The 27,418-nt window shown below is 58.8% G+C and overlaps 1 protein-coding gene across 2 annotated transcripts in view; it reads left to right on the plus strand.

Moving 5' to 3' along the window:
* Nucleotides 1–2,166: 2,166 nt before the first annotated feature.
* Nucleotides 2,167–27,418, plus strand: part of GTF2IRD1 (GTF2I repeat domain containing 1) — a 77,020-nt gene continuing 51,768 nt past the window's right edge. For both annotated transcript variants that reach the window (XM_065891914.1, XM_065891915.1), the window contains exons 1-12: nt 2,167–2,289; nt 4,985–5,126; nt 7,991–8,146; nt 9,958–10,141; nt 10,960–11,270; nt 12,351–12,440; nt 13,859–13,942; nt 18,697–18,880; nt 24,433–24,458; nt 25,402–25,510; nt 26,419–26,456; nt 26,898–26,978. In XM_065891914.1, coding sequence (XP_065747986.1) covers nt 2,167–2,289; nt 4,985–5,126; nt 7,991–8,146; nt 9,958–10,141; nt 10,960–11,270; nt 12,351–12,440; nt 13,859–13,942; nt 18,697–18,880; nt 24,433–24,458; nt 25,402–25,510; nt 26,419–26,456; nt 26,898–26,978 — 1,528 coding nt within the window. The remainder of the gene's footprint in view (nt 2,290–4,984; nt 5,127–7,990; nt 8,147–9,957; nt 10,142–10,959; nt 11,271–12,350; nt 12,441–13,858; nt 13,943–18,696; nt 18,881–24,432; nt 24,459–25,401; nt 25,511–26,418; nt 26,457–26,897; nt 26,979–27,418) is intronic.

A 27,418-nucleotide genomic window follows, 5' to 3' on the forward strand; every position in this document is an offset into this window, starting at 1 on the left:
CTAGGCGCGCAGGCTTCAGTAGCTGCAGCACACGGGCTCAGTTGTTGTGGCTCGCGGGCTTAGTTGCTCCACGGCGTGGGGGATCTTCCCAGACCAGGGCTCGAACTCGTGTCCCCTGCATTGGCAGGCAGATTCTTAACCCCTGCACCACCAGGGAAGTCCCTGGCCTGTTATTAAAATCAGTATTTATCTACAGCCAAGTAGCCAACTTGGGCCAGGATGGAGTCCAGAGCCAAGCTCTGCTGCATCCCTAATTCCTTTGAATGTTTCCGTCTCTGTCACTGGATGCATCTCACCTTGTTATGTGTGACGTGCTCTGATTGCTGTTCCGTGTCATCGATTTTACAACCCACTAAAAGGCCACAGTCTGTGGTTTGGACTACGCTGAGCTGGACACTGGCACTGGGGGTGCAGCAGTGATTGGCAGACCAGTCCCTGACCTCATAGAGCTTACAGTCCAGGGGGCAGAAGACACTATGGACTTGGCACTATATTAGGTGCCAGGCCCAGCCATCACCTACCCAGGACCTCTGACCCCCAACCCCAGTTACATGCACAGACTCCTTTACCCCCAAGAAGCAGAGAGGGCAGGACTCACAGGCTCCCTCTGATGCCTGCAGCTCTGTTCCCTGATCCCACCCCTGAACTGGCCACCTCGGGCCCTTGCACAGAGCACTAGAAGGTCTGAGCCCGGGGAGGGAAACTGAGCGTTCCTGCCTCTGCCCTCTACCTTCTCCTTTGCTTGGATTGGCGAGGGGACAGCTGCCGCATAGGAAGATGCTGGCACTGGGGCATCCTGTGGGTGGGCCCCCTGGACCTGATTCCTGGGTCAGGAAAGGGAGGGGCAGGATGGATCGGGGACCGAGGGAGGCTGACCTTTGTATCTAGTGGGGCCCAGGCCCGGCTGGGTAATACAGGGCCAGCAGACTTGTTCCCTGCCTGCTGTAGTCCCGCTATGACGCCCTGATCTGAGGGCGCCTCAGTAAGGGGGGAGGATACAGCTCTGTCCTCCGGGAACCTCATGACGAGGGGCAACGTCCTGTGTTGGGGAAACCTCACCTGAGGTGAAGGGGCCTCTGCCCTGTGGTATCTCTCTGCACCTCTGAGATTCAGTCCTGGAAGCCAGGAAGTAGACCGAAGTTCCACGGCCTTGGGGTGGCGGCCTTCCCCCGGGGAGCATGTGACTTGACACACAGCTGTGATGGGGGGACTCGGGGACAGGTGGGAGGCCAGGGACACCTGACCAGCCTGAGCAGGAAGGGACAGGAGGTGGGGCAATCCAGGGCACCTTCCCAGCAGAGGTGACAATTAAAAGCTAAGGGGGCAGGGCTTCCCTGGTGGCGCAGTGGTTGAGAGTCCGCCTGCCGATGCAGGGGACGTGGGTTCATGCCCCGGTCCGGGAAGATCCCACATGCCGCGGAGCGGCTGGGCCTGTGAGCCATGGCCGCTGAGCCTGCGCGTCCGGAGCCTGTGCTCCGCAACGGGAGAGGCCACGACAGTGAGAGGCCCGCGTACCGCAAAAAAAAAAAAAAAAAAAAAAAGCGCTAAGGGGGCAGTCAGTAGATGCCAAAGGGGCCAGGGAGGGCACTCAGGGAGAACAGAACTGGTGACAGCTGAGGAGCCGTGAAGGATGTCCGTATGTTTGGAGGGTGGTGACACTTAGAGTGCCTAGAGCATGGGGTATAAGGAGGAGTTGAAGCGAGGGACAAGAGTCTAGACCCTTGAATACCAAGCTGAGGAGTCGGGAGCTAATGTGGGCAGCAGGGAGCCATGGAGGGCGTGTGGGCGAGGGAGGGCCATGGCCAGAGGGGTGTGCGTAGGCAGAGTTGGCATTTAGGGCCTGCCGGGCACACTGCTTGTGGCTTTGGCTCTGGGGGTGCAGACTCGGGAGACGTGCCCTGAGGCACCCGCCTCCGTTATCCTGCCGTCTGTTCCCACACCTGTACGGGCCGTGTGCAGGCTGCTGTGTGTCCAGGCCTGTCAGAGCTCAAACCCCATCATGCATGTAAGACCCTTAGGTGGAGAAAAGGCCAGCTCTTGATTTGTCCCACCTGGGAAGTCGAGGTGGCCTTGGGGATCCCGGGGGCCTGGCGGGTTAGTGGTGGCATGCCACGCCCTATGGCCCATGGCCACCTCCGCCTCTTCCCTTCCTCCATCCAGGCGACCATGGCCTTGCTGGGAAAGCGCTGCGACGTCCCCACAAACGGCTGTGGGCCTGACCGCTGGAACTCCGCCATCGCCCGCAAAGACGAGATCATCACCAGCCTCGTGTCTGCCTTAGATTCCATGGTGAGTGCCCCTGCTCGCCCCTGGAGGAGTGGGGCAGCCAGCCTTTGTAACCCCTGCTGCTCACAGGAGCCCTAGCCGACCTGAGCCTCAGAGTCCCCGTCTGCTACAAGGCCTGTCTGCCGACGCCGGGGGTGGGAGGCTTAAGTGAGGTCAAGTGTGTGGAACTCCAGCCCTCGCCCCCTCGCCCCCTCACCCCGTCTTCGTTGTGCCACCTCTTACAGTTGAAGTCCCATCCCTGGGATGGTCACAAGTCTCCCTCCCAGCAGGTCACCTGGAGGGTAATGCGTCACAGTGATTCATTAGAAACTGTCACCCCCGTTCTTAAAGCCAGGGCTGTAACTGCATCACTCCTCTGACACCCTTGCCTCCATACCTAAACCTATAGCAGTTTATCCCAAATGAGAAAATAATAGGGAATTAATTCCCTGGCGGTCTAGCGGTTAGGACTCAGAGCTTTCACTGCCAAGGGCCCGGGTTTGATCCCCGGTAGGGGAACTAAGATCCCACAAGCTGCACGGCTCAGCCAAAAAAAAAAAAAAAAGAGAGAGGGAGAGAGAAAATAATAATATCATTTTCCTGTAGACTTTTCCTGGGGCAAGTTCTGTGATAGAGGGTAGGCAGGTGTCTTCAAAAAAAAAAAAAAAAAAAAAAAAATCTGTCTGGCATCAGGTAGCTGCACCCCCTGCATTTTGGTTCAGTGAAGTTGAACTTCAGAGAGGGCAGTACTTTGCCTGATGTCACAGAGCATGATTAGTTTTTAAAGTGGGCTCCCAGGGGCAAAGTCTACAGTGTCCCAAGGACAAAGGGCCTCCCTCCAGGCTATTCCAGCTGCAGGCAGCTCAAGGGCTGCTTAGGTGGTATTTGGGGCAGAGGTGGTAGACACCCCTGGGAAGGCCAGCTGGGTTTGACCCCTCCCCTGTACAGAGTGGCCTTCATGAGGAGGGGGGGCCCCAGGAGCTCAGCCCTGTGCCGGTAGCAATGTCAGCTTGGTGTGGTGGTGGCGGTACAGTTGACACAGGCAGCGACGGCCAGTGCCACAGCCACTAGCCACACGTGACAGTCGATATTTTAATTGTAATTTGTGAAAATTAAACAATTCAGTTACTCCATCACACTAACTTCATTACAAGAGTTCAGGGGCCACATGTGGCTAGTGGCTGTGGTATCAGACAGTGTAGAAATAGAACATTTTCATCATTGCAGAAATTCCAGGGTCCAGTGCTGGTCTAAAGGGTCTTTCAGAGGCTCCTTGGAGGAGCCAGTGACCCTGTAGCTGTCCTGGTGGCATGAACAAGACAGGCTCCCCCCGCCCTGCGACAAGGCCTTTACAGGTTTCCTAAGGGACCTCGTGGGTGACAGCGGCACTTACTTGGCAGTGACTTAACGCCGGCACCCAGCGGGCCTGGGGCCAGGTTCTCAGGCGGCCTGCAGGAAGATTGGGGCCAAAGTGCGGTCCGATCATCACCTCCTCCCACCCAGTCTCAGACCCTTTTCCAGGCATTTCCTCCTGACTCCCATTCTCTGTGCCTGTGGGTGAGTCTACTCCCTACGGTGGCCTCAGCTTCTTCAGCTGAGAAGTGACCGTGCAACGCAGGGAAGGCTCTCCTCCGGCTCTGCTGGCCACTCCTTGGAAACGGTTGAATCCGTTTATCGTCTCTGTTATACAGTGTTACCACAGGGCAAGGGAGCAGTGGGGTTTGGTTTTCATCTTAGAGAGCCGGAAATGAACACCATCCCTGCCCCCAGGAGCTCCCGGGGGACAGTCCTGCTGGCCCTGAGATGTCCCCAGCTTCCTCACCGGAGCGACTCCAAGCCGGAGCTGGCACTAAAGGCATGATCACGGCTCAGAGAGGTTGTAGAACCTGTCCTAGATCACACAGCAGTGGAACTGCGATTAGAAGCCAGGCTTCCCGACTGTCCGCAGAGCGCTAACTCAGATAAAAACCAGCATTTATCAGGCACCGACCGTACGCCACGAGCTTTGCAGGCAGGGTTTTCCCAGTGAAGTAGGCCTGAGATGCTGGTGGTCTTGGTCGCAGGGCCCCCTGTGTTAGGCCTTCCTGTGCAGTAGGCCTGCCAATCTCAACTCTGGGGCTGCAAAAAGAACCTCTTTGCCTCATACCCACACGGGATGCCCCGGTTTAGAGACTCTTTCCCACCAACCGGGCCCCATTGAATCCCCACAACAAGCCCATTACAACTCTGGGAGCTGGGCTGCTTGTCCGCATTCTACACATTTGGAAATTGGGGCCCAGAGAAGGGCGTGACTTGTAGGAAGAGGCTGATGCAGGATTGAAGCCTGGATCTGTCTGTGCCTTGGTTCTCCTGGGACCCCTCCCACCTCCTCATCCAGGACTTGGAGAGAGCCCAGGACAGGATCATTCCTGAGGCTGGGGCCAGGCCCGAGGCAGGAAGCCCACCCCAGAGCAAGGAGGAGGAAGGGGCACAGGCCACGTCCTCCTCCAGCCCCTGTAACCTTGTCTTCTTCCCCTGACCTTGGCCAAGCTCTGTGGGTGTCGTTCGTTCATTCCCACTGCAGTCTAAGACCCAGAACGTTGGGACGGTGACCTCTCCCTGGAGCTGCTGGTGGGATCTCGGGCAGCTGGGAGCTCACCTCCCACCCCCCAAAGCTGGCACTGGGGGTGTCCAGAGTGGGGGATCCTTCCCCCGGCTTACATCCCTGCTCCCCCGGCAGTGCTCAGCGCTCTCCAAGCTGAACGCAGAAGTGGCCTGTGTCGCTGTACATGATGAGAGCGCCTTCGTGGTCGGCACCGAGAAGGGGAGGATGTTCCTAAACGCCCGCAAGGAGCTGCAGTCAGACTTCCTCAGGTTCTGCCGTGAGTACTCGGGGCTCCAGAGGGCCAGTCCCCACTGTCCCTGAGGGGAGGAGCTCTGGCGCGTTGCTGGGTCCCTGGAGCAACACCGGGTGGCCCTGTGTGGGAGGAGACACTGGGCAGGAGGGGCTGCTGCAAGCTTCCCAATGTGGCGTTATCAGGGGCGGCCACAGTTTTCGTTGGAGTCACACAGCAGCCCCTCGGCCGATAGAGACTCTGGGCAAGCCAGACCCAGCTGCCTCCATGTGCTCGTGGACGAAGGGGACACTGTGGCCCAGTTGCTGTGCGGCCCTGATGCAGGGACCCAGTGCACGTGCTCAGCTAATACTTACTGAGCGCCTGTTGTGTGCGACACCCTTTAAGCACGAACTCACTTATCCTGACGTCAGAGGCTGGCACTGACCCTGTTACAGTAGCAGAATCTTGGAGCCGCCTCCCGGTGGCCCGTGGGGATGACGTGACTGAGGACTTGTCCAGCACGTAGGAAATGCTCTGGAAACGGGAGCAGCTAGGGATGATGTGATAAATAGAGCCACGGGCTGGGCCACGTGCTGGTGCTGTTTACTGTTCCCAGCAGGCTCGGGAAACAGTCATCACCGGTTTACAAATGAGAAAATGAGATGCAGTGAGTGTAACCATAGGGGACACACAGCTGACGAGTGATGGAGGTGGAGTTTGCTCTTTCGGCCGCACCCCTTCGAAACAGGGGGGATGCAGGGACTTCCCTGGAGGTCCGGTGATTAAGACTCCGCGCTTCCAATGCAGGGGACGCGGGTTCAAGCCCTGGCTGGGGAACTAAGATCCCCCATGCTACGTGGCACAGCCAAAAAAAGAAAAACGAGGGATGCAGCATGGGCACCCCCGGGACCCCTGCCAAAGGGTCCTGGTTGCTCCCAGAAGAAACCAGCACCAGCACTCAGAGCTGTGAGCCGGGACCCCCGAGGCAGAGGGGTCGTTCCGAAGCCCCCGACTCTTCAATGCTCCCTAGGCCGTCAGGGCCCCTCATAAGCAGCCCCGGCCTCTGCACTCTCTCCTCCCAGCATCCCTGGAGCTCACCAGGCTGCGCTGTGCTAAAGTACACGTTCCCCGGCTCTGTGTGTCCCTGCTCACCACTGCCTTTTGTCCCTGCTGTTCCCCACCTGGAAGGCCCTCGCTCCTCCCCTCTGCCTGGCAGACGCCTCCCCAGCCTCCAGACTGACATCCCTCCCGCCCCTGGCCCCATCGGTGCCCCTCCGCCCCAGCGCCCATGCCTGACTGCCCCCCACCCCTCGCAGCTTCCTGTGCCCTAAACTTCCATCCACGCCTACGCCCCAGCTTGGCGGGGAGCTCCCGAGGCAGCTCAGCTTCCCCTTCGTGGTGGATGAAGTCCTATGGGGTTAGAGCCTGGGCGGGCATTCTAGCCCAGAAGTTGGGACTCAGAGATCTTGGGGTTAAGAGCAGGCCCTAGAGGCAGACGCCTGGGCCCACGTCCTGGCTCTGCCAGCTGCTGCCTGCTGGGCCTCAGCCTCTTCACCTGTGAAAGGGGAGGACACTGCTACCCTGTCCTGGGTCGATCTGAGGATTAAACGAATTAATACACAGCGAGCACTTAGAACAGTGCCTGGCACTTAGTTTGCACTCGCTAAACACCATCTGTTTTTCGCACCGTTATCAGCATTTCCATCACCCGACCCCGGCCTGGGCCTGGACCCTGGGATCAGCCATTTCTGGGAAGGCTGTCCCCCCACCACACACACACACCGTGCTGGGGCGTATCGTTACTGGGGTCCAGCCACTTCCCCAGCCAGCCCCCTCTCCCACCCGGCCCTCAAAACCTGTACCCTCTCCAAGGTTGGGCAGGGGGCTGGACCGGTGTAGGGTGGGCAGTGGCAGGGTCCTGAGGCCCTAGATGGCCAGGCTGGGAGCCAGACTGGGGCCTGGGGAAGGTGCACCTGGCTTCCCAGAGCCAGGCACGGCTGCTATTTATAGCACCGGGAACTTGGCTGGTCTATTTCAAGCTTCTCAGGTCCCAGAGGAGAGCACACTCCAAGCTGGGAGGGGCGCCCCCAAGCCCTCTTCTCATCCCCTTTCCAGTGCAGTGCCTAGCATCTTCCCAACCCAGGGATCCACGGACACTCCCAGGCCCCCACCCTGGCCCAGCCTGGCATGAACCTGCCTCTTCCCAGACCCTCAGCCTCTTGGTGGAGTCCCCATCATCTCCCCATCTGGCAGAGCAGAAAACTAGGGCCTCAACTGGTTAATTCAGAAATAGGTGATGGGGGACTTCCCTGGTGGTCCAGTGGCTAAGACTCCATGCTCCCAGTGCGGGGGGCCCGGGTTCGATCCCTTGTTTGGGGAACTAGATCCCGCATGCATGCCGCAACTAAGAAGTCTGCATGCCGCAACTAAGAGTCCACATGCCGCAACTAAAGAGCCTGTGTGCTGCAACTAAGACCCGGCACAGCCAAAACAAATAAATAATAAATAAATAAATATTTTTAAAAAAGAAAAGAAAAAAGAAATAAGTGATGGAACAGACATTCATTGAACCCCAGTTCTGAGCCAGCCCATCTGGTCTCTCATGAGAGCTCACAGACTGAGGCCCAGAGAGGGAAGGGACTTGCGTAAGGTCACACAGCGAGTTAGAGGTGAGCAGGGATGAGTGCCCTCTGCTGGGCACTGGGAACCCTGAGGTAAGCAGCCCTGGCCCTAGGCAGGGCGGTTGGGGCAGGCCTCACTCACCCATTTATTCTTCCTTCATTCATCCACTTGCACTCCGTGTTGGGTGCCCAGCTACAGGGCTTAGCACAGGGCAGGGACATCCCAGCTCACTGGGCTGGTGGTGTGATGAGTACTCACCATGGCCCCGCGTGCTCTGTGTCCCACAGGAGGGCCCCCGTGGAAGGAGCCGGAGGCAGAGCACCCCAAGAAGGTGCCTCGGGGTGAGGGTGGCAGCCGGAACATCCCACGGTCTGCCCTGGAACATGGCTCGGACGTGTACCTTCTGCGGAAGATGGTAGAGGAGGTGTTTGATGTTCTTTATAGTAAGATCCTTCCTCATTCCATTTGGGGCCCCCAGGCGGGTGGGAGCCCCCAGCCCTGCCCAGAGGAGGAGGCCCCCTCCTGCCCCACTACAGGCCCTGGGCGGAACCTCAAGGCGTGGGTTCCTTCTCTCCCCACCCCCAGCCCTCCCTCATTCTGCATCCCCAGGCGTGGATCTGCTGTCCCAGCCCCATTCCCTGAACCAACATCCCTACCACTCCTGCCCTGGCGCTGCTCACTGCTCCCTTGTGCCTCGAAGAGGCCCCAGGCTTGCCCTGTCTCCTCGCCACCAGCCCAGCTCCCTGCTGTCCCCACCTGCCCTGTGACCAAGGGCATCTTCCCAAAGCACAAGTCTGACCACAAAGCTCTTCCCTCCGCTGCCTACTCGGGCTCCCTGTCACCCTGGGCGTGGCATCAGACCCTACCACGGCCCGTCCCCAGCCCCCTCCAGCCACGCTGACCCACCTCCTATTCTCCTGCTCATTCTGGCCTCATTTCACACCTGCTGTGACCTTTGGGCCGACCTTCCCCTCCTCTGTCTGGTGGACGCCTCATTGCTCTCTAAGGCTCAGCTCCAGGAAGCCCCCAGCTCTGAGCTTGGTTAAGGCCTCCTCTGGGCACCCACTATGCCCTGTGTCCTCACTCGTCCAGTTGCTCTCCAGGATCAGGGACTGTATCTGCTCTTTCTGCTGTTCCTAGCCTGCACTTCAGAGCCCAGCAACAGTGGGCTCTCAGAGGGTGTTTGTTGAATGACTGAGTGAAGGCTAACTGCCCAGCCAAGTACTACCTTTGGGGTGGAAGAGGGGAGGGGACAGGCAGGCCTGGTCTCCCTTGGGAAGTGTCAGGTTGCAGAGTCTCTGGCCCAGTGGTGACCTTCACACTCCCTGGGTGACCTCATGCGGGTCCCTTCCGTCCCTAAGGGTCCCACCCCATGATTTCTAATTTGCTTTATTCCTTTCCCTAATGCAGCCTTTGGTTCTGTGGAGCAAAGGTCGGGGTGGGGTGGGGGGACTCCTGCTGTTGTCTAGATGTCAGGAGGAGGCCAAGAGGGGTAGGGGGCCCGGAGGCCCTGGTGGGCATGCTGGCCCCGGGGATGGGAGGACTTGTCACGCATGGTTGGCTGTGCCACTGCAGACGCTTTTGCCAGTTGCAGGGTTCACGCCCAGAGCCCCCTGCACCCCTGCTCACTCTGCTCTGACCCCCCTTGCCTGCCTCGGGCAGAATCAGAGGTGATTATGAGGGGAGGGGCTTCCTTCTGGCTCCAGGTGGGAGGCAGCAGATGTCTGTGAGCCCAGAGCTCGGCCCTCCCTCCCCCGCCCCTTCCCGCGTGCTCAGCAGCGTCTCATCCTGTCTCCTCTCTCTTCTGCTTCCTCTCCATTCCTCCCTTCCTTACCTGCCCTCCTCTCCCTCGCTTTCCTTTTCCCTTCCTTCCTGTGGCTGTTTTCTTGCAGTTTCTCTCCCTCACCCCTCTCTCCTCACCCGCTGCTCGCAGCCCCGGGGCCTGCTTTCCCCTCCACCCAGATGCCCAGAGAGGAGAATGGCGGGGGAAGCAGGGAACCCCCTCGATGGGGCAGCCCCAGCTCTCAGGTGCAGGCCGCAGGCCCCTGTCCACAGCCCCTGCCGCCCCCCTCACCGCCGGCAGGGGCTTATTCTGTGGGAGGTTTGCAGTGAAGGGGCCTCTGGGGTCCTGTTTCCTGGGGATCCGGCACCACAGGGCGTCACTCAGCGCGGCCCCAGCTCCGGGGCGCGTCCCGTGCTCACCACAGCCCGGCTGCCGTCTCATACTAGGCCCCCTCCTCGACCCCTCCCACAGGCGAGGCCCTGGGCCGGGCCAGCGTGGTGCCGCTGCCCTACGAGAGGCTGCTCCGGGAGCCGGGGCTGCTGGCTGTGCAGGGGCTGCCCGAGGGCCTGGCCTTCCGGAGGCCGGCCGAGTACGACCCCAAGGCCCTCATGGCCATCCTGGAGCACAGCCACCGGATCCGCTTCAAACTCAAGAGGTGAGTGAGGCAGCCCGCCTGGGAGCGGCCGGCCCGGGGCCTGGTGGCTGGACCCTGGGGCCCAGGCCGGGCCGGGCGATGACCTGCTTCCGTGCGGGCTCAGCCGCTCGTGGCCGCTTGTCCTGCCCGAGGGCAGGGGGCTTCAGACTCCCACAGGGGACCCTGGTTGTAAGAGCTCCCAGTCCGATGGCAGAGGTGAGGCAGAAACTCAGTCACAGAGCATGCTCTGAGCCAGGTGTGGAGTCACGGAAGTCTTCCCCGGGGGACTTCTGTGTTGCAGAGAGCCTTGGTTGGGGAAGAAATAGCACCAGTAGCACTCCAGGTATCAGGAACAGCCCGTGCAAAAGCATGGAGGCGGGAAGCCACATCGTGGGTGCTTGCTTGGGTTGTCAGCCGAGGGCTCCATTAGGGACTGACGGGCCATGAGGTCATGGAGGCTGGGCCGGGGAGGGTACCGATCTCTGGGGCAGCCAGGAAGCAGCCTGAGGGCTGAACGTGGCCCGTCAGGGCTCGGGCACCGCGGCCAGTGCACGAGCGATGCGTTAGGGGGTGCGAGGCGATCAGCTGCAGCTGAAAGGATGTGATTGGTAGAGAGGGGACACAGAGGCCACGGGGCAGGGCCCAGGTCCTTGGGTGGCCCAGCCGTGTGGCCCTGGGCACGTCACACCCCCACCCGGGCCTGCACCCCGACCTGTAAAATGGGGACTGGTCATGCATACTTCACGGGCTGTCGTGTTCTGCAGAGGGAGGGCTCGGGGAAGACATACCCCTGGTGGGACAGGTGGATGAAGCTGTCTTGTGTCCTTTCCTTCACCCAGGCCGCTCGAGGATGGCGGGCGGGACTCGAAGGCCCTGGTGGAGTTGAATGGCATCTCCCTGATAGCCAAGGGGTCTCGGGACTGTGGCCTGCACGGCCAGGCCCCCAAGGGGCCACCCCAGGACCTGCCCCCAGCCGCCACCTCCTCGTCCGTGGCCAGCTTCCTGTACAGCACCGCCCTTGCCAACCGCACCGCGCGGGAGCTCAAGCAGGAGGCACCCGCCTGCCCTCTTGCCTCCAGTGACCTGGGCCTCGGCCGGCCCGGGCCTGAGCCCAAGGCCCCCACTGCCCAAGACTTCCCAGACTGCTGTGGTAAGCTGCTGCTGGGACTCCCGAGTCTGGGGGGTGGGGGGGGGGTGGGACAGAGGTCACTCATGCAGGGGCAGCTTCCCAGGGCAGGTCGGGGTGCTCAGGGCTGCAGGGGGCATGTTGGAGCAAGGAGCTGGGACGGGACAGAAGGCGTGGTAGCTTGGACTCAGTCAGACCCCGGGCCTCTGCCCAGTCATCTGTGAACAGTATCCTTGCCTGGGACCAAGAGATGCCCGAAAGGACTCCCACGGGAGTCTATGGAGGGAGAGAGTAGACATGCTAATCAGGTACGCGCATTTAATGAGCACCTACTACCTCCACCCAGTGTGGATTAGGGGTACTGGAAGCATAAGAAAAGGAACAGCTGGGCCTGAGAAAGACCTGTGTCCATATTTTGACCCCTGTACTTAATGGCTACGTGTCCCAGGGCAAATCTCTACCTCTTTGAGCCTCAGTTTCCTCATCTGTAAAATGGAGATGCCAGTAGTACCTGTCTCGCTGGGCTGTTATCGTGATGAAATGACAGAGCACATTAGAAATGCACATTCTCAGGCCCAGCCACAGCCCTGCTGCATCTGGCACTTTGGGGGCGGGGTGAGCCCCAGCTGCCTGCAAACTGACGAGTCCACCAAGTGTTTCCGACGGGTGCTCAAGTTTGAGAACCTCTGTATTAAAGCACCGAGTCCAGTGCTTGGCACAGAGTAGGTGCTTATAAGTTATACTTAACTGTTATTGTTATTATGAGAAGGAGAAAAAAGGACACCCCCTCCCCTCCACAGCCATGAGGGCTGAGCAGGGGGCTGGGACTTATATGCCTGAAACAAGTGTCCCCATCTGTAAAGTGTGACCTGGGACGTCCTGCCCTCCCCGATCTGCCATTCGGAGAGCACACTCTGCTAAAGAATGTCTCGGGCCTCTGGTCAGGGAACTTGCCTTGAGTTCATGATCACAGGGCTCAGTCCTGGGTTCTCCCTGGTGGGGGAGACTGTTACCCCAGAGCCCCAGCCCGTGCACTCAGGCCAGATCTGGGGAACCCCTCTTGGGGCCCACCTGGAACCTGTACCTTTCCGCTCCCTTGTCCAGGACAGAAGCCCACTGGGCCTGGCGGTCCTCTCATTCAGAACGTCCATGCCTCTAAGCGCATCCTCTTCTCCATCGTCCATGACAAGTCAGGTAGGACAGTGCCCGTGGCAGCACCCTGACCAGAGCGGGGATCCAGGACTGGGGTGGTGCTTATTACTGAAATGGATGTGTGTCCACTGGGTCTTTGTGAGAGAAAGGAGGAATGGCACCGCACAAGGGACTTGTGAGTGAAACCAGAGTGAAGCCAATATATAACAGTTACATATTGCTGCATGCCAAATTGCCCCCAAACGTAGCTTAAAATGACAAGCATTTATACCTTACGGTTTCTGTGGGTGAGAACTCAGGAGCAGCTTAGCTGGGTGGTCTTGGCTCAGAATTTCTCAGGATGTCAGCTGGGGCTGTGATCATCCGAAGGCTCGATTGGGGCTGGAGGATCCACTTCCAGCTCACCCATGTGGCTGTTGGCAGGATACCTATTCCTTACTACCTGGGCCTCTTCAGGGCTGCTTAAGCGTCCTCAAAACGTGGCGACTGGTTTCTTGGAGCTAGTGATCTGAGAGAGAGTAAGGAAGGAACCACGTCTTTTATGACCCAGCCTCAGAAATCACTGTCACTTCTGCCATATCCTACCCATTAGAAGTCAGGAACTTGGTCCAGTTCATATCCAAGGGAGAGAGAGGAATTAAACTCCACCTCATGAAGGAACAAGGGTCAAAAAAATATGTAGACAGATTTTAAAAGTACCACACAGTACAGAGAACCAGAAAGTTTGGGATTCATTTGTACCAAAAAGGGATGTAGTGAGACTTCCCAGCAACTTTGCCTTATGGAGGTCTCAGCCTCACCTTCAGTGAAAGGTTCTTTAAGAAACCTAGTTTCCTGGGATCAGAATGGAGACCACCACTGCCACAAACAAGCTGCATCCCAGGCAGGGAGGGGACCTGGATGTCCAGGCAGAACGGCATGGTGGGAGGCCGTGGTGGGCAAGAGATACAAGCAGAGATAGAATCTCAGCAGATACTAGCTGGGTGATCTCAGGCAAGTTACTCAGCCTCTCTGAGCCTCGGTTTTCCCACCTGCAAAATGGGAATAATATCTATTTCCGCACATTGTCCTGAGGGATTAAGTAGGATATTATACATATTAAGTGCTTAGCACAGATAAGTACTTAATAAATTAAAGATGTTCCTTTTATAATTTTAATGAACCAAATGATCGCTCTAGTTATTAATATTAAGTTGAAGCAGAGGCTTTGGTTTTATGGGAGAGGCCAGCAGGGCTGAGGGTTCGAGGGACTCCAACAGGGCCAAAGCTGGGTGAGACCCCGGGTGCACAAAGCATGAGGGTTAGGTTTTCAAGGTCAAGACTCAGGAGAGGCCCAGGATGGACTGAATGAGCCTGAGCAATATCTACTGCTATGGGGGTGGACAGGGAGGCAAGAGGCAGCCAAGCCATGGGGTCCCTGCTCCGACGGGCCCTCACTTGTACCTCCTGTGTTTTGATAGAGAAGTGGGACGCCTTCATAAAAGAAACCGAGGACATCAACACGCTCCGGGAGTGTGTGCAGATCCTGTTTAACAGCAGATATGGTGAGTGGGCGGCGCGGCCCGTGGTGTGGCCCCAGCAGCGCACTGAGCATCTCATTATGTGGCAATCACTCGTGTTCCCCAACATGACGGTGGGAGCCATATGCTGGCACCACGCGCCGTCAACGGAAATGTCATCTCCTGTCTGGGTAGGGGGTGGTTGTGTCAATATTTCCCTTCCAGATTCTCCAGGGGGCGGGACTGATGGCAAAGCCCCAGACCTTGGCTCACCTATGGGAGGGGGGCCGCTTGGGGGGGGCGGTGGCGACCATCCGGGAAAACGGCTGTTGGCCTTTTGTGCCTGCAAGTCCCCCACACACCACCCTGTCTCCTGCCTCCTCACCTTTGCCCGTGCCGTGCCCCCTGCCCAGCGTGCCCTTTGCACGTATTGCGGGCAGACTCCTACCTGTTCTTCAAGACTCAGCTCTTAAAGCTCTGATGGTTTCCTCTCTGTTGCACGTCGCACACGTGATGCACCTTGTCTGTATCTGTCCCCGTGAAAGCCAGGCCAGCACCGGCCCCTCTGTGCCCCCAGCACCCAGGACAGAGCCGAGCTCAGAGCACGTGTCGGCTCACTGCACTCTGGGCAGCAGACACAGGTGGTAACTGGGGCAGGGGTGCCCTCCATGTGGTAGCGCTTCAGCCAAGTGCAAAGTGTGGCCACTCTTCGGCTAGACGGCAGGGGCTGGACCAGATGGACCTGTAAGCCCTTCCCGCTCTGGGTCCTGGGACCCCCAAGTGCCCTCCCACACCTGGTCTCCTTTGTCCCCTCAGCAGTCCTCGCTCACTCTCACTTATTCGCTCAGCCTCTGTGGCGCTCCGTCTATAAGCCCCGCTCAATGGTCAGACGCAGCGTGGCTCTGGCCAGGGTGGGTGGCTCTCAGTCACTGCGGAGATGATGCAGGTACCCACGGATCACTCATCACGCAGGCGTGATGTCATTGAACCCCACTTGAATCGCGAAGCCCCTCTCTGGGGCAGCCCCTCTGCACGATGGGACCAAGGGAGGGCGCTGGGGGGAGGGGCAGAGCTGCAGGGACAGAGAGGAGGGTCCCGGGCCGCCTACATGTGCGGGTCAGGGGAGAGCACTGCCCTGGGAGTCCACGGACGCTCGCTGGATGCCCTGGAGATGGCCAGTCTCCCTGCCTAACATTGGCTTTCTCACCATGAGCAGACCAGACGTGCCGGGGTAGGGCTTCACTGCCCTCCCTGCCCTCCCTGCCCTCCCTCCCCTCCTGCTTGGCTACGAAAAAGCCTCTCTCTCTACTCACAAAACTTCTGACAGCAGGAGTGTGGGTTTTCCACGCCACGCAACCCTCCGGTTCTCTGTGGCCACCAGCTGGGGGCCCTACAACTCGATTCAATTCTGACCGTAACTCCCTGGAGTTACACAGACCCCTCCGCAGGTGAAGGGCTCAGTGCCCCAAGGCAGCACCCCACTTCAGATGCCAGTCACAGGCAGGGGGTCCCCAGGGTACCCCCACTTCCACCCAACTTGGCTGCACGCCGTGGTTCCCAGGACCCCCTCCGCGGGTTCGGCAGTTTTCCATAGTGGCTCACAGAACTGAGGGAGGAAACACTTTGCTTCTCTCGACCTGTTTATTACAAAGGATGCAGATGCAGAGGTACATGGTGAAAGGTCCGGAAGGGTCTTGAGCACAGGGGCTTCTGTCCCCGTGGAGCCTAGGGTGCACCAGCCTCCTGGCACGTGGAAGCTCTCTGAACCCCCTCGGTTAGAGTTTTTACAGAGGTTGCATTACGTGGGTGTGATTGATTTAACCATTGGCCATTGGTGATGAGCTCAGCCTCCAGCCCCTGTCCCCTCCCAGGAGTGGGGGATGTTTCCAACCCTCTAATTGCGTTTTTGGTTTTTTTTTTTTTAATTAATTGATTTATTTTTGGCTGCGTTGGGTCTTCTTTCTTTAATTTTATTTTTAATTTATTTATTTTTGGCTGCCTTGGGTCTTCGTTGCTGCATGCGGGCTTTCTCTAGTTGTGGCGAGCGGGAGCTACTCTTCCTTGAGGTGCGCGGCCTTCTCACTGTGGTGGCTTCCCTTGTTGAGGAGCACAGGCTCTAGGCACACGGGCTTCAGTAGTTGTGGCACGTGGGCTCAGTAGTTGTGGCTCGCGGGCTCTAGAGCGCAGGCTCAGTAGTTGTGGCACACAGGCTTAGTTGCTCCGCAGCATGTGGGATCTTCCCGGACCAGGGCTCGAACCCGTGTCCCCTGCATTGGCAGGCAGATTCTTAACCACTGCGCCACCAGGGAAGTCCCTCTAATCGCGTTTTGAGCTCCCTGCCTTGTGCCAGGCACTCAGACCAACTCTGGTCTCAAGGTGCTTCAGCAAGTAGCTGAAGGTGGGTCTGCAGTACACACAGTGGTGTACAGTGGTACGTTTGAGTATGTAGTAACGTGCAGGGGTGGGGTCCCTCAGAAGGGGAGGATGGCTCAGAGGAAGGTGAGGTTTCTTGATAGGCTTGGGGAGTCAGGGGAGGCTTCGTGGAGGAGGTGTTCTTTGATCCACCCTGGGGCCTGGGAGGCTTGGTCACGTGGGCTTGGTGGGCTGGGCCATCCTGGTTGGGGTGGGGCTGAGTGAGGCCCCGTACTACAGGGGGCTGTCTGTACCCAAGTTTCTCCCCTCCCTCCCTAGACAGGTGTGAGCAGGGCGGGGAGTGGGGAGAGGGGAGCTGGGGAGGGCTGGCTCTGTCCACATTGGGTGGGTTCTGCCCCACTGCTGCGGGCATGACAGCTGCCAGTCTTCCAGTCTGTCGTAAGTGCTGGATGTTTCCAGAATGTTGAGCCTTTCCTAGAGGTCGGCACTTGGGCCCACCACCGCGGCCAAATCCAAGGAGGAGTGTCAGGCTTGGGGTGGTTGAGACCTTACCCCTCCTCAGGCCAGAGCTCCCTCTGAGCTGTCCCTTCCGCTGCCCTGGGGAGAAGCTGCGCTCGCCGCCCCACCCCCATGAGTACTGGGGGGTTCCTGTGGCGGGGGTGGGGATGTTTGGCAGCCTGAACCATCCTGCAGATCCAAGACGAGCAGGTCCTGCTCCTGGTTCGCCCTTTCAGCTACCGGCTCCGGGCCAAGTGGGCCCACGATGTTGCTGGGGGTGCAGAGGGGGGAAAAAGAAACAGAAAAGACATGGGGGGAGCCCCAGCCTTGAGGAAGCCTCAGTGTCTCTGTCACCCGGGGGGAGGTTGAGATTACACCAGGGTCTAAGGATTGTGCGTGGCGGCTCCATCCTCCTCTTCCAAGTGGGCAGCAGCTGGAGCCTGGGCGGGCTGGAGCTTTTGTGCCCTGGGCTGAAAAGACAGGCCTAGCAAGTCAGATGAACCCGAGGGGAGGTGGATTCACGTAGACTTGAAGAAGCCAAGAGCCCATCGCTCAGGTGCTGGGGCTGGGGGGTGGCTGGTGATGCTGGGGTTCGGGGGAAGAGATGGTTTGACGGCTGCTGAGATGGTGAGGGTTTAATTAGACGATGAGCTAAGTGTGACTTCACAGTGAGACCTGGCTGCCAAAGCCTCCAACGCAGGCCTGGGCCGCATCAACAGAAAAGCAATCTTGGCGGTGCCCCAGGGAGGGCCACAGGCAGGCGACTCTGCCCTGCCCCGGTCCTGGCATGACTGCAGGGGTCCGGCTGTGGGCTGGCACTTGTCAGAACACAGACACATCCTGGTGTGGCCCGAGGAGCCAGGCCAGATGGGGAGGGGCCTGAGGAACAGTGAGGAGACGTGGAACCCTTGGGACAGGTTGGAGTGACCCTTGGGAGAGGCAGGAGTGAAGGGGACACCCAGCTCAGCTCGCCTCCCAGGCCTTGGGGCCCCATGAAAGTACCATCAAGCACATAGTAGGTGCTCAAGAAGTATTTGGTGAGGGAATGAATGAAAAGGAGGAGCTGGGGTGTATGAGTGACTGAAATGGCACAGGACCGCACCTAATGGTTTGGAGGAAAAGAGCAAGTAGCTACTTCCTGAGCTCGGGTTCTGTCTACACTGCTGTTGACAAAGCTGTCAGCTTCCAGCGGTGTCTCCCGTCACTGACGAGTGAGCAGAGTGCTGGGCCCCTCCCTGGAGGAAAGGGCACACCTGTACAACTGGGAGCATCTTGCCGAGAGTCCACCTCCAGCCTGGAAGCTTCCCTCAGCCGCTCATTCACTCCCAAATATGCAGGAAGCAGCTACTACGTGTCCTGCCCTATTTAGGTTCCAGACAGTGAACCGACGCACAGTGAATATGTTTGTAACATCAGATTATGATAAATGTGGGATGAAAAACAAAGCAGGGTGGGCTAGGGAGGGATGGAGGGGGCTGTTTTAGGCTGGTGAAGTGACTTTTGAGCAGATGCTTGAATGGAGAGAGGGAGGGAGGGAAGAGTATGGTGATCTGGAAGACGAGTGTCTGCCTAGACAGAAGAGCAGGTGCAAAGGCCCTGGGATGAGTGCGCGCTTGGCGTGTTAGGGAAGCACCAAGGAGGCCAGAGAGACCGGGGTGAGCAAGTAGAGGGGTGAAAGATAAGGCCAGAGGTGATGGGGTCCTGGTCACGTAGGGCCTTGTAGGACATTGGCCATCGCTGAGTGGGAGGGGAGCCTATGGGCAGTTTTTAAGAGAGTAGTGACGTATTTGGTGTTTCAGGAGGATTCCTCTGGCTGCTGAGTGGCCAGAGTGGTGCCTGGGAGGTGGGAGGTGGTGATGACCAGGCCCTGGGGCCCTGCATGTCCCGCAGCCTCCATCCCGCGTTCAGCCTTGCCGTTGCCCTTCCAGCGGAAGCCCTGGGCCTGGACCACATGGTCCCCGTCCCCTACAGGAAGATCGCCTGCGACCCGGAGGCTGTGGAGATCGTGGGCATCCCGGACAAGATCCCTTTCAAGCGCCCCTGCACCTACGGGGTCCCCAAGCTGAAGCGGATCCTGGAGGAGCGGCACAGCATCCACTTTGTCATTAAGAGGTAGGAGGTGGGGTGCACGGGGGCAGGGCTGGGCAAGGGGGCGACAGCAGGCACGAGGCAGGGCCCTGGGGAAGCAACAGGGGTCAGGAGCGGAACGAAGGGCCCCGTGGCCTCCTCCTTCTGGCCTCTTTTGAGTATTGAATGGAAAAATGGAGGCACAGTGCCTGACCCGAGTAGGCGCTGGCTAAGTTCTTAGAGGTGTTTTCCTGCCACTAAAGAAGACCTGAGGCCTTTGTACTTACCTCCCTTCAGAGAGGAGCCCACCTGAGCTCAGGTGGGGCTGGGCCAGCCTCTCCCTTTCTGCACCTCCCATCGGACTACCCTGCCTGCTGGTAGTTTGTCCACCTTTCCTGTCCTCCTAGGTGGCCAGTTTCCCTGGTGCAGGTGCGGGTGGGCGGGAGAAGGCAGAGCACTATGGGCTCTGGAACTGCAGCCCCTTCCCCCCGGCCTGCTGCCACCCACCCCCCAGCCTTGTCTCCCAACTCCTACAGGGGGCCTTGTCCTCACAGCTGGCCGGACTCACCAGCGAGCAGGCATCCCCAGGCAATGCCAGGCTTCCTGGGATTGCTTCCTCCTAAATAGTTAGAGAGGGAGGGGGCCAGAGGCCATGCCGTCCAGCCCCCTGCCTCCGGCAGCACTGCCTGCATCGGGCCCTTCCCAGGCATCCATTCTGGGAGCCCACCGAGGGCGTGCCCCCAGCGTGTGCACGCGCCCACGCGCCTGCTCGATTGTTTGTTGCCCTAGACTGTAAGCAGGGACTGTGTGGCTCGTGGCTGAATCCCCAGCGCCCACAGCAGTCCCTGGCATGCAGGAGATGCCAGTCCATATCTGTGGAATAAAAGGATGGATGGATGAAAGTGCTTGTCCAAATTTGGACTCAGGCCATCTAACTTGTTAGAGCTTAGGAAATAAACAGGGTAATAGGAGAGAGAAAAATGGTGGGTGGGTGAGGAGGAGACCTGTTTAGGGTGGCCCGGGGGCCTCTGAGAGAAGGTCCCCTTGGTTAAGCCAGAGCTGGGAGGTTGAGAAGGGCCGCCTGCACCCAGCTGGGCAGTGTCTGGGCAGAAGAATTGATCTCAGTGAGCAGCCCAGACGGCTGGGGTGCAAGAGGGTGGGGATTGACCCTGAGAGCGTGGAGTTGTTCTGAGCCTTGGGAAGGACCTCTGCAGGGTTGCTGGATGCCAGAGCTGGGGTCTGCCTGGCCCCCTGGCTGCTGGGGGAGAACGGACCCTAGAGAGCAGAAGCAGGAGACTGGCAAGGAAGCTGCTGCAGCCGTGGGCCAGGCCAGCGTGGTGGGCACAGGGAGAGAGCGGCTGGGTTGGGGGTGGAATCTGAGCGGTGATGGGGTGTGCTGGTGAGTGGACCGTGCAGGTGGGGAGGGGAGTGGGGAGGAAGGGTCACCCCCATGTTTCTGAGTGAGTTCACCTTGGAGGAGATCAGGAGATGGACTTTTCAGAAGCCCAGCTGAGAGGTCAGAAGCTCGGGAGGGAGGTCTGGGAGTTAGAGATAAAAATCTGAGAGTTGGCAGCGTGGGCCAGGAAGGGATCACGGGCAGGAGAGAAATAGAGAAGAGAAGAGAGGGGCAATTCCCCGGTGGTCCAGTGGTTAGGACTCCACTCTTGCCTGCTGAGGGCCCGGGTTCAATTCCTGGTCAGGGAACTAAGATCCCGCAAGCCATGCAACGTGGCCAAAAACAAAAAAAGAAAGAAAAAAAAAAAGAGAAAAGGTGGAGAGGACTCAGATGGACTCTGGGATCCCCACGTTAGAGGCTGGGGCTGCCAGCAGAGGAGGCTGAGGGTGGCCAGGGAGCTGGGCGGGCATCTCACTGCCACTGAGGGAGGTGACTCTGAGAGTCAGCTCTGACTGTGGGGCACGCCTGCTCAGAACCCTTCCCCGCTCCCCCACTCTCCGTGAGCCCCGGTGTAGCGGCTCCCAGGGTACCACACTCCAGCCCGTCAGCAGCCACCGTGCCCACCTTAGTGCCGCTCTGCCTTCCCTCCTGTTTCTCTGAACTCCTGCCTCCTCACGTGCCTCCAGCCATCACTGAAGCCCTTTCCTTTGCCTGGAGCTGCTCCCCACCCTCCTTCCCACCTGTCCTGTCTTTCAAGGCTCACTATTCTGTCTAGAAGCCCTCCCCTGTCCTCAGTCGGAAAGAATTTCCCCCTTCTGCAGCAGATGGCTTCTTCCCCCCATCCGCGTCCCCACCAGCCCCCCATCACCCTGATCACTGGCGGCAGTGGGACCACATCTGAGCCACCTCTGTTCCCTCTCAACCTCTACCAGGGGTCCCACTTGATAAATCATTCTGGAGGTGGATTTGAAATCATTCGAGGGAATTCCCTGGCGGTCCAGTGGTTAGGACTCTGCACTTCCATTGCTGAGGGCCTGGGTTCGATCCCTGGCTGGGGAACTAACATCCTGCAAACCGAGTGGCGTGGCGGGGCCAAAAACAAAATCATTTGGCCTTCTGTCAGGTAGTGCCTCCTGTTGTCTAGCTTAAGTCTCTCTTGCTGCTGCCTAAGTCCTTTTCCTTCAGTTGACTCCTGGTAGCAAGGGAGGAGGCTAGGAGAGCAGAAAGCAGCAAGGGTATCCCAGTGACCCCTTACATTCCTGACCGTGGTGTTTGAGTCCTCACTGTGGCTGACCTTCATCTCCCTCTATCCAAACTGTAGGTCGTTTAATCCTTCACTAGTATTTGCCAGGCGCCTCCTGCAGGCCCAGCCCTTCACTGAGCTCTAATGAGGACTTTACGAAACAGCAGGCACAGTCCCCATCTGCCCCCAGGGGCTACCGCAAGTCATGGGGGGTGGTCACTCCTGCGATGAGTCCTGGGAGCATCAAACAGCATGTTTCCAGGTGTAGACTCGATGGCATCTGAGCAGCAAGCCTGTGGGGCTTCCTGCAGGAGGAGGCTTGGCATCAGGCCGACTGGGCTTGAAGCCACACAGCACGTGAAAACCTTGACTAGCGCTTCTCTTCTGAGCCTGTTTCCTGATTTGTAAAAATAGGGACAATGATGCCCTATTCCTCAGGTTTTTCTCAACATAGTATGAGGAGGTAGACATAACATACCTGGCATGAAATAGATGCTCAATAAACGCGAGTCTTCTCCCTTGACCTCATCTCCTTCACGTATAGAGAAGTAGTTAATCAGTGCTGACAACCCGGGTTCGAATCCTGGCCCTACCATTTTCCAGCTGTGTGTCCTTGGGCAAGTTACTCAACTGCTCTGCCTTACTTTCCTCGTCTATAAAATGGGGCTAATGAGGCAAATTCCCTGGCGGTCCAGTGGTTAGGGCTCTGCGCTGCCACTGCAGGGGGCATGGGTTCGATCCCTGGTGGGGTAATTAAGATCCCACATGCTGCCCCGTGTGGCTAAAGAATAAAATAAAATAAAATGCGGCTAATGATTGTTCAGGCCCCATGGTGCTGATGGGAGACTACACGGATGTGAGCAAGGTGCTTAGAACAGAGGCTGCTCCTTTCTGAGCCCCAGTGCATTTTCACTGTTGCACATCCCAGCCTCGTCAGGGAGACACATTTGAGATCACATTTGCGATCGTCCTAGCAGAAGGGAGTCAGAGAACAGAGAGCTTAGGAAGCAGCCAGGAGGGGGAGTTGCCACCCCAGCCCAGGTGTCTGCAGTGGGGGGGAGGTCAGGGTGCTCTCCTGACAAAGGGGAGAAGCCCCTCGACAAAGCCTGTGGGTCTTGTTATTAGTGGAAGGGGGCTTCCTGGCCCCTGGGTCCCCAGTCATGCCCAGCCCTGACCCCTAAATCCCCGGTTTCTACCAGGACACAAGCCCAGAGCGAGAGGCTCTGAGTTCACATGTGTCGGTTCTACCTAAGGGAGGACTTCAGAGGGAAAAGTGTCTGGGGGTGGTCCTAGAACTCTGCAATGTGCAACAGCGACCCTTGTTCAGTGCTCATCAGGTGGGCCTTCCAGGCCGGGCAGCCCATGAGGGTGTCTGTCACAGCATTGGAGCCACGTCAGATCAGACTTTCTCCCTGTCATCTGTCTCCCCCGCTCCCCGCCCGCCAACTCCACTAGGAACTGCAGGCCAAGGTGCCACACCCCCTCCCTTGTGCTCCCTGATAAGTAAATATAACCATAAATAATAAAACCTGCTGTTAATGCTGGGAGCCTCCCCGTCACTGGGTGGAGCTGAGGAAGCGTGCCTCAGAGCGGAAGCCAGTTCTCTCCAGAATTATTCGCTGTGGCTGCTTCTCGGCCTTGGGGGACCCAGACGAGCATGAACCTCCAGGAACAGTGGGGGAGGCTTGCGCCTCTCAGAATAAGAACAGGATGCCGTGCCTGGGGTCTCACTGCCCTGGTAACCCACACGCTCTACCTTCTGTCACTGACCTTTTCGCCTCTGTTTGAATTTCCCTCTGGGCCCGGCTTGGGCACTGTCGGCCCCCTTGTATTTGGACTCAGACAAGCGGGACTTCATTTGTCCCATATCGCCTCTGGGGGTGCCAGTTTAGTGGCCAAAGCCCTGTCCCCTTGTCCAGCCGCTCCATGGCACACAGGCTCTGCTGCAGGCCCCCAGACCAGCTGCCTGAGGCTCCCCAGCCCGCTGGGAGCCACCCTGGTGGGGTCTGGGAGCAGAGCAGAAAGAACAGCAGCCCTGCAGGTAGGCAGCCAGGTGATCCCAGCTCCCTCGCTGACCTTTACTCCATCCTCGTTTTCCAGGAATAAGAGCTCCGGGTGTCTTATCAGGATGACTCAGGAGTCCCCAAATGGCCCCTGGGCCCCTAGCCATCCCCCCTCCAAGCTATCCCCCCTCCAAGCCATCCTCTGTGTGGTGATGGAGTGATCTGAGGGTGCCATGCCTCCTGGGGGCTCCCCGTTGCCCACGGTGTAGAGACCACATACCTGGGCACAGCACTGAAGACTGGTCACCTCCCACAGGACGCCTCCAGCCGGCCAGATGGAGCTGCCAGCCCTCCCTGTGCCTTTACCTGGACAACCTCTCAGCCCTCCCACCTGGGCTCGCCATCCCCAACTCCGTGAAGTCTTTTCTGACCCCCTCCCTGCTTGGGTCCCCTTGGCTTCTGAGGCAAACCGGAGGGGTCCCACATGTCACGCTGTGAGGCTGTGATCTGGAATGCTCCTGGCTTGTGCCATCGACAGAGAGCTTCCTGGGAGCAGGGCCTACCCCTTGCCTGTCGCTGAGACACAGGTGGTGGTGGGTAAAGGCTGCGGAGCCCTGGTGGGAAAGGGGTGTGAGTTATCCGCCAGCTGTGGCCGAGGAGAGCTCAGGGCCGGAGGAAGCCCCGCCCCCCAACCTGGGTTGTTGAGATGAATAGGTTGGACACTCCGGGACCCCCACAGGGGCTGGCCAGTGCCTTCCCTGGCTGTGGAGAAATGGTTCGGGATGTCTGGTTGTTTGGGGGTATCTGGCTGTTCCGGACCGTGCCCTCTTCTGCCCCCATGTGAGGCCAGCCCGGTGCCCAGGTCTGCAGCCATGCACGTGGGGCTTGAGTGACCGTCACTGAGGGGACCTGGAGGCCGGCTCCCCTCTCATGCCCATCTCTCCTCTCTCCCCAGGATGTTCGATGAGCGAATTTTCACAGGTATGTGTGGGTACTGTCTAGTCTGTTCTGAAGCCACCAAGCTGATGCCCCCAAGAGTGCTTGAGCTGCCACCACACCGGACCCGAGGGAGCCTGGGTGTGGCTTCTGTATCCGGGGGCCCCAGCTCCCAGGTGCAGACAGACTGTCAGGACATCCCCTCCAGACATGGGAAGCCCTGGATGGGGAATAATAAAGCTAACATTTGCTGAATACTAACATGTGATGGCTACTCTCCTAAGCTGTTAGCATATTTAATTTTAATTTAATTTAGTTTTCAACAGTCCTATAAAGTGGGTTCTGGTTTTTTCCCTGAAGTCTAGCTAGTGAGCACTGGGGTCTAGATGCAAACCGAAGTGCCCAGGCCATGACCAGTGGGTGGCCTGCCTCTCAGGAGGAAGAGGCGGGCTCTGCCAGGTGCAACAAAGGGAGCACGGATCTTGGGGTGCAACATATCTGAGTCCCAGTACCGGCCCTACCTCCCCCCAGCTTTGGGACCTTGGGCACGGTCATGTGGGCCTCAGTTTCCACATCTGTGAAAAGATAAGAGCACCATCCTCTGGGTTCCTGGGATAACTAAATGAGAGAATGGTCCCATGGTACAGCCTTGGACGGGACTCGGTCCCTTTCCCAAGGGCTCCCTCAGCCCCAATAGCATAGCCCCTGTCCTGAGGTCAGGACAGCCGTTTCTGGCTTCTTCCTCCTGCCAAATCCTCTGAGATCCCCGGCATCCTTATTCCTCATCCCAGGGGAGGCATCTCTCCCTGGACCCCTTCCTGGCTTGGCTGGACATGAAGGCCACAAGAAGGAGGGACAGAGGCCAGACCACACCTGAGGGGTGCCCCCAGGAGCTTCCCCCAGAGGCCCCTGCTGGGTGCCACGCAGGCAGTGGAGGCTGGAGAACCTTCGCCTTGACCACCCTGCCCCTCCCCGGCTCTCCCCCCAGGGAACAAGTTTACCAAAGACCCCACAAAGCTGGAGCCAGCCAGCCCGCCCGAGGACATCTCTGCGGAGGTCTCCCGTGCTGCCGTCCTAGACCTGGCTGGGACTGCTCGGTAAGGCCACACCCCGGCTCTGCGCCAGCTGTGCAGGGAGGAGCGAGGCCTAGGGCTGGCTGGAGGATGCTGGGCCCAGCGTCTCACTCCACCTGGACACCCTGCACAGGGTTATCCCGCACAGGCACCTGTACGCCTCACCCCACTGTGGGCCAGGGAGAATCTAAAGGGACCCAGAAGGAGAACAGAGATTTCGCCAATTTTCTTCCACCTGGAGGATTCTTGTCACCCCTTGGGATCTAGCCATATGTTATCTAGTCTGAAAAGCCTTTCCTGGCACCCAGACTAGGTCAGGAATCTGCCCTGCATGTCCACAAGGCCTCGCACTCAGCTCATGGCCTGGTCGCCATTCACCAGTGCCCCCCACCCAGGCCCTGGGCTCCTGGGGGCCAGGGATGGGCCATCTATCCCGGAATCCCCATGTCCAGCCCAGGCCTCCCCGACAGTGTTCTATGAATGAACCGAATTCTCCATCCCAGGGTCCTGCCCAGCTTCACTCCCCAAGCCCCTCCCCAGACTCCTGAACCCTCTCCAGGCGGGTGGTCCCTACAGCTCTCAGTGCCCCCAACAAGCACTGATCAAACCCCCACTGCACTAAGTGGTGGGGCTCCTAGACTGGCCAGTCTCAGGCCTCAGGAGCTCCCAGCTGGTGGGCAAGGTGGACGCCCAGCATGTCACCCCAGGGTACAGATCAGGAGCTCGGCTGGGGCAGCCAGGAGACTGCTGTCTGGGAGACGGGGCACTGGGAGTATTGCTGGCGTAGGAGGGGAGTGGCGTGGATCCCGCTGGGATGGGAGCAGATGTGGTCAGGGGTGCATTTTGAATTGGCAGCCGCCGTGGGCCCCTGACTGCTTGGAGGGGGAAAGCTGGGGCTGATGCCATGTCATTTCTCGGCTTCCTTCCCACAGGTCGGACAAAAGCAGTCTCTCTGAAGACTGTGGGCCAGGTGAGGAGCTGGATCCCACTGCGCGTGTCTGGGGTGGGAGGGCGTCCACCAGCCCCACTCAGCAGCTCTGGGGAGGAGGCCGGCTCAGACCACGAGCCTGGGTATTCATGAATGTCCTCCGTCCACCCCTGTCCCCTGACCCTCCCCCAGGCCGCAGAGCATGATGGGAGCTCGCTGGGGGCCGGGAGGGGCAGGTGGGATGTGGGTGGCTTTGTGGGAGACCTGGATTCGGGTATCACCTCTGCCTCCACATCCTTGGCGATGCAGGCCTCAGTTGCCAGGTCTATACGTTGTATCTACCTATAGCTCAGACACCAGGGCTGACATGACTTTTCTTGGCACTACTAACAAGTCACAGACAGGAGAATGTTCAAGAATGACTCCCCTGCCCGGCTGAGCTCACGGCCACACTTGACCAGATTCCTCATTTCCCCCTCACAGGAACCTCTGGGGAGCTGGGTGGGCTGAGACCCATCAAAATTGAGCCAGAGGATCTAGATATCATTCAGGTCACTGTCCCAGGTAAGGGCTGATCCTGCCACCCCCGCCTGAAGGTACAGGGGTCGAGCACCACCGTGTCCCCTCCCGGGCTGTCCTGTTCTGTCTCTGGAGCACCTGCCCCGGCCAAGAAGGGGTCGCCAGGCCGCTGTTTCTCTGGTCTGATCGTGAAAGGGTGCAGCATTGCGTGTGCTTTCTGTAGCCACATCTGCCCTCTGGGCTGGGGGTCAGGTCTCAGCTCTGACCTTCCTAAAGTTCCCCCCAGCCTTCACCTCTCTGGCCTGGCTTCCCTGGGATTTGAGAGGCTGCGGGGGAGAAGAAAAGGTCATTGGAGTAAGAGGATCTGAGTCTGACTCCAGACCTGGGTCCCTCTGAGTGTCAGTTTCCACATCTGTGAAGAGGGGCATGTACTTGTCATCTGGAGGCTCAGTATGGGGTAACCACAGGCTCCAGGCCCCCTGCTG

The sequence above is a fragment of the Phocoena phocoena genome, chromosome 15 (assembly GCF_963924675.1).
Source record: "Phocoena phocoena chromosome 15, mPhoPho1.1, whole genome shotgun sequence".
Classification (NCBI taxonomy): domain Eukaryota; kingdom Metazoa; phylum Chordata; class Mammalia; order Artiodactyla; family Phocoenidae; genus Phocoena; species Phocoena phocoena.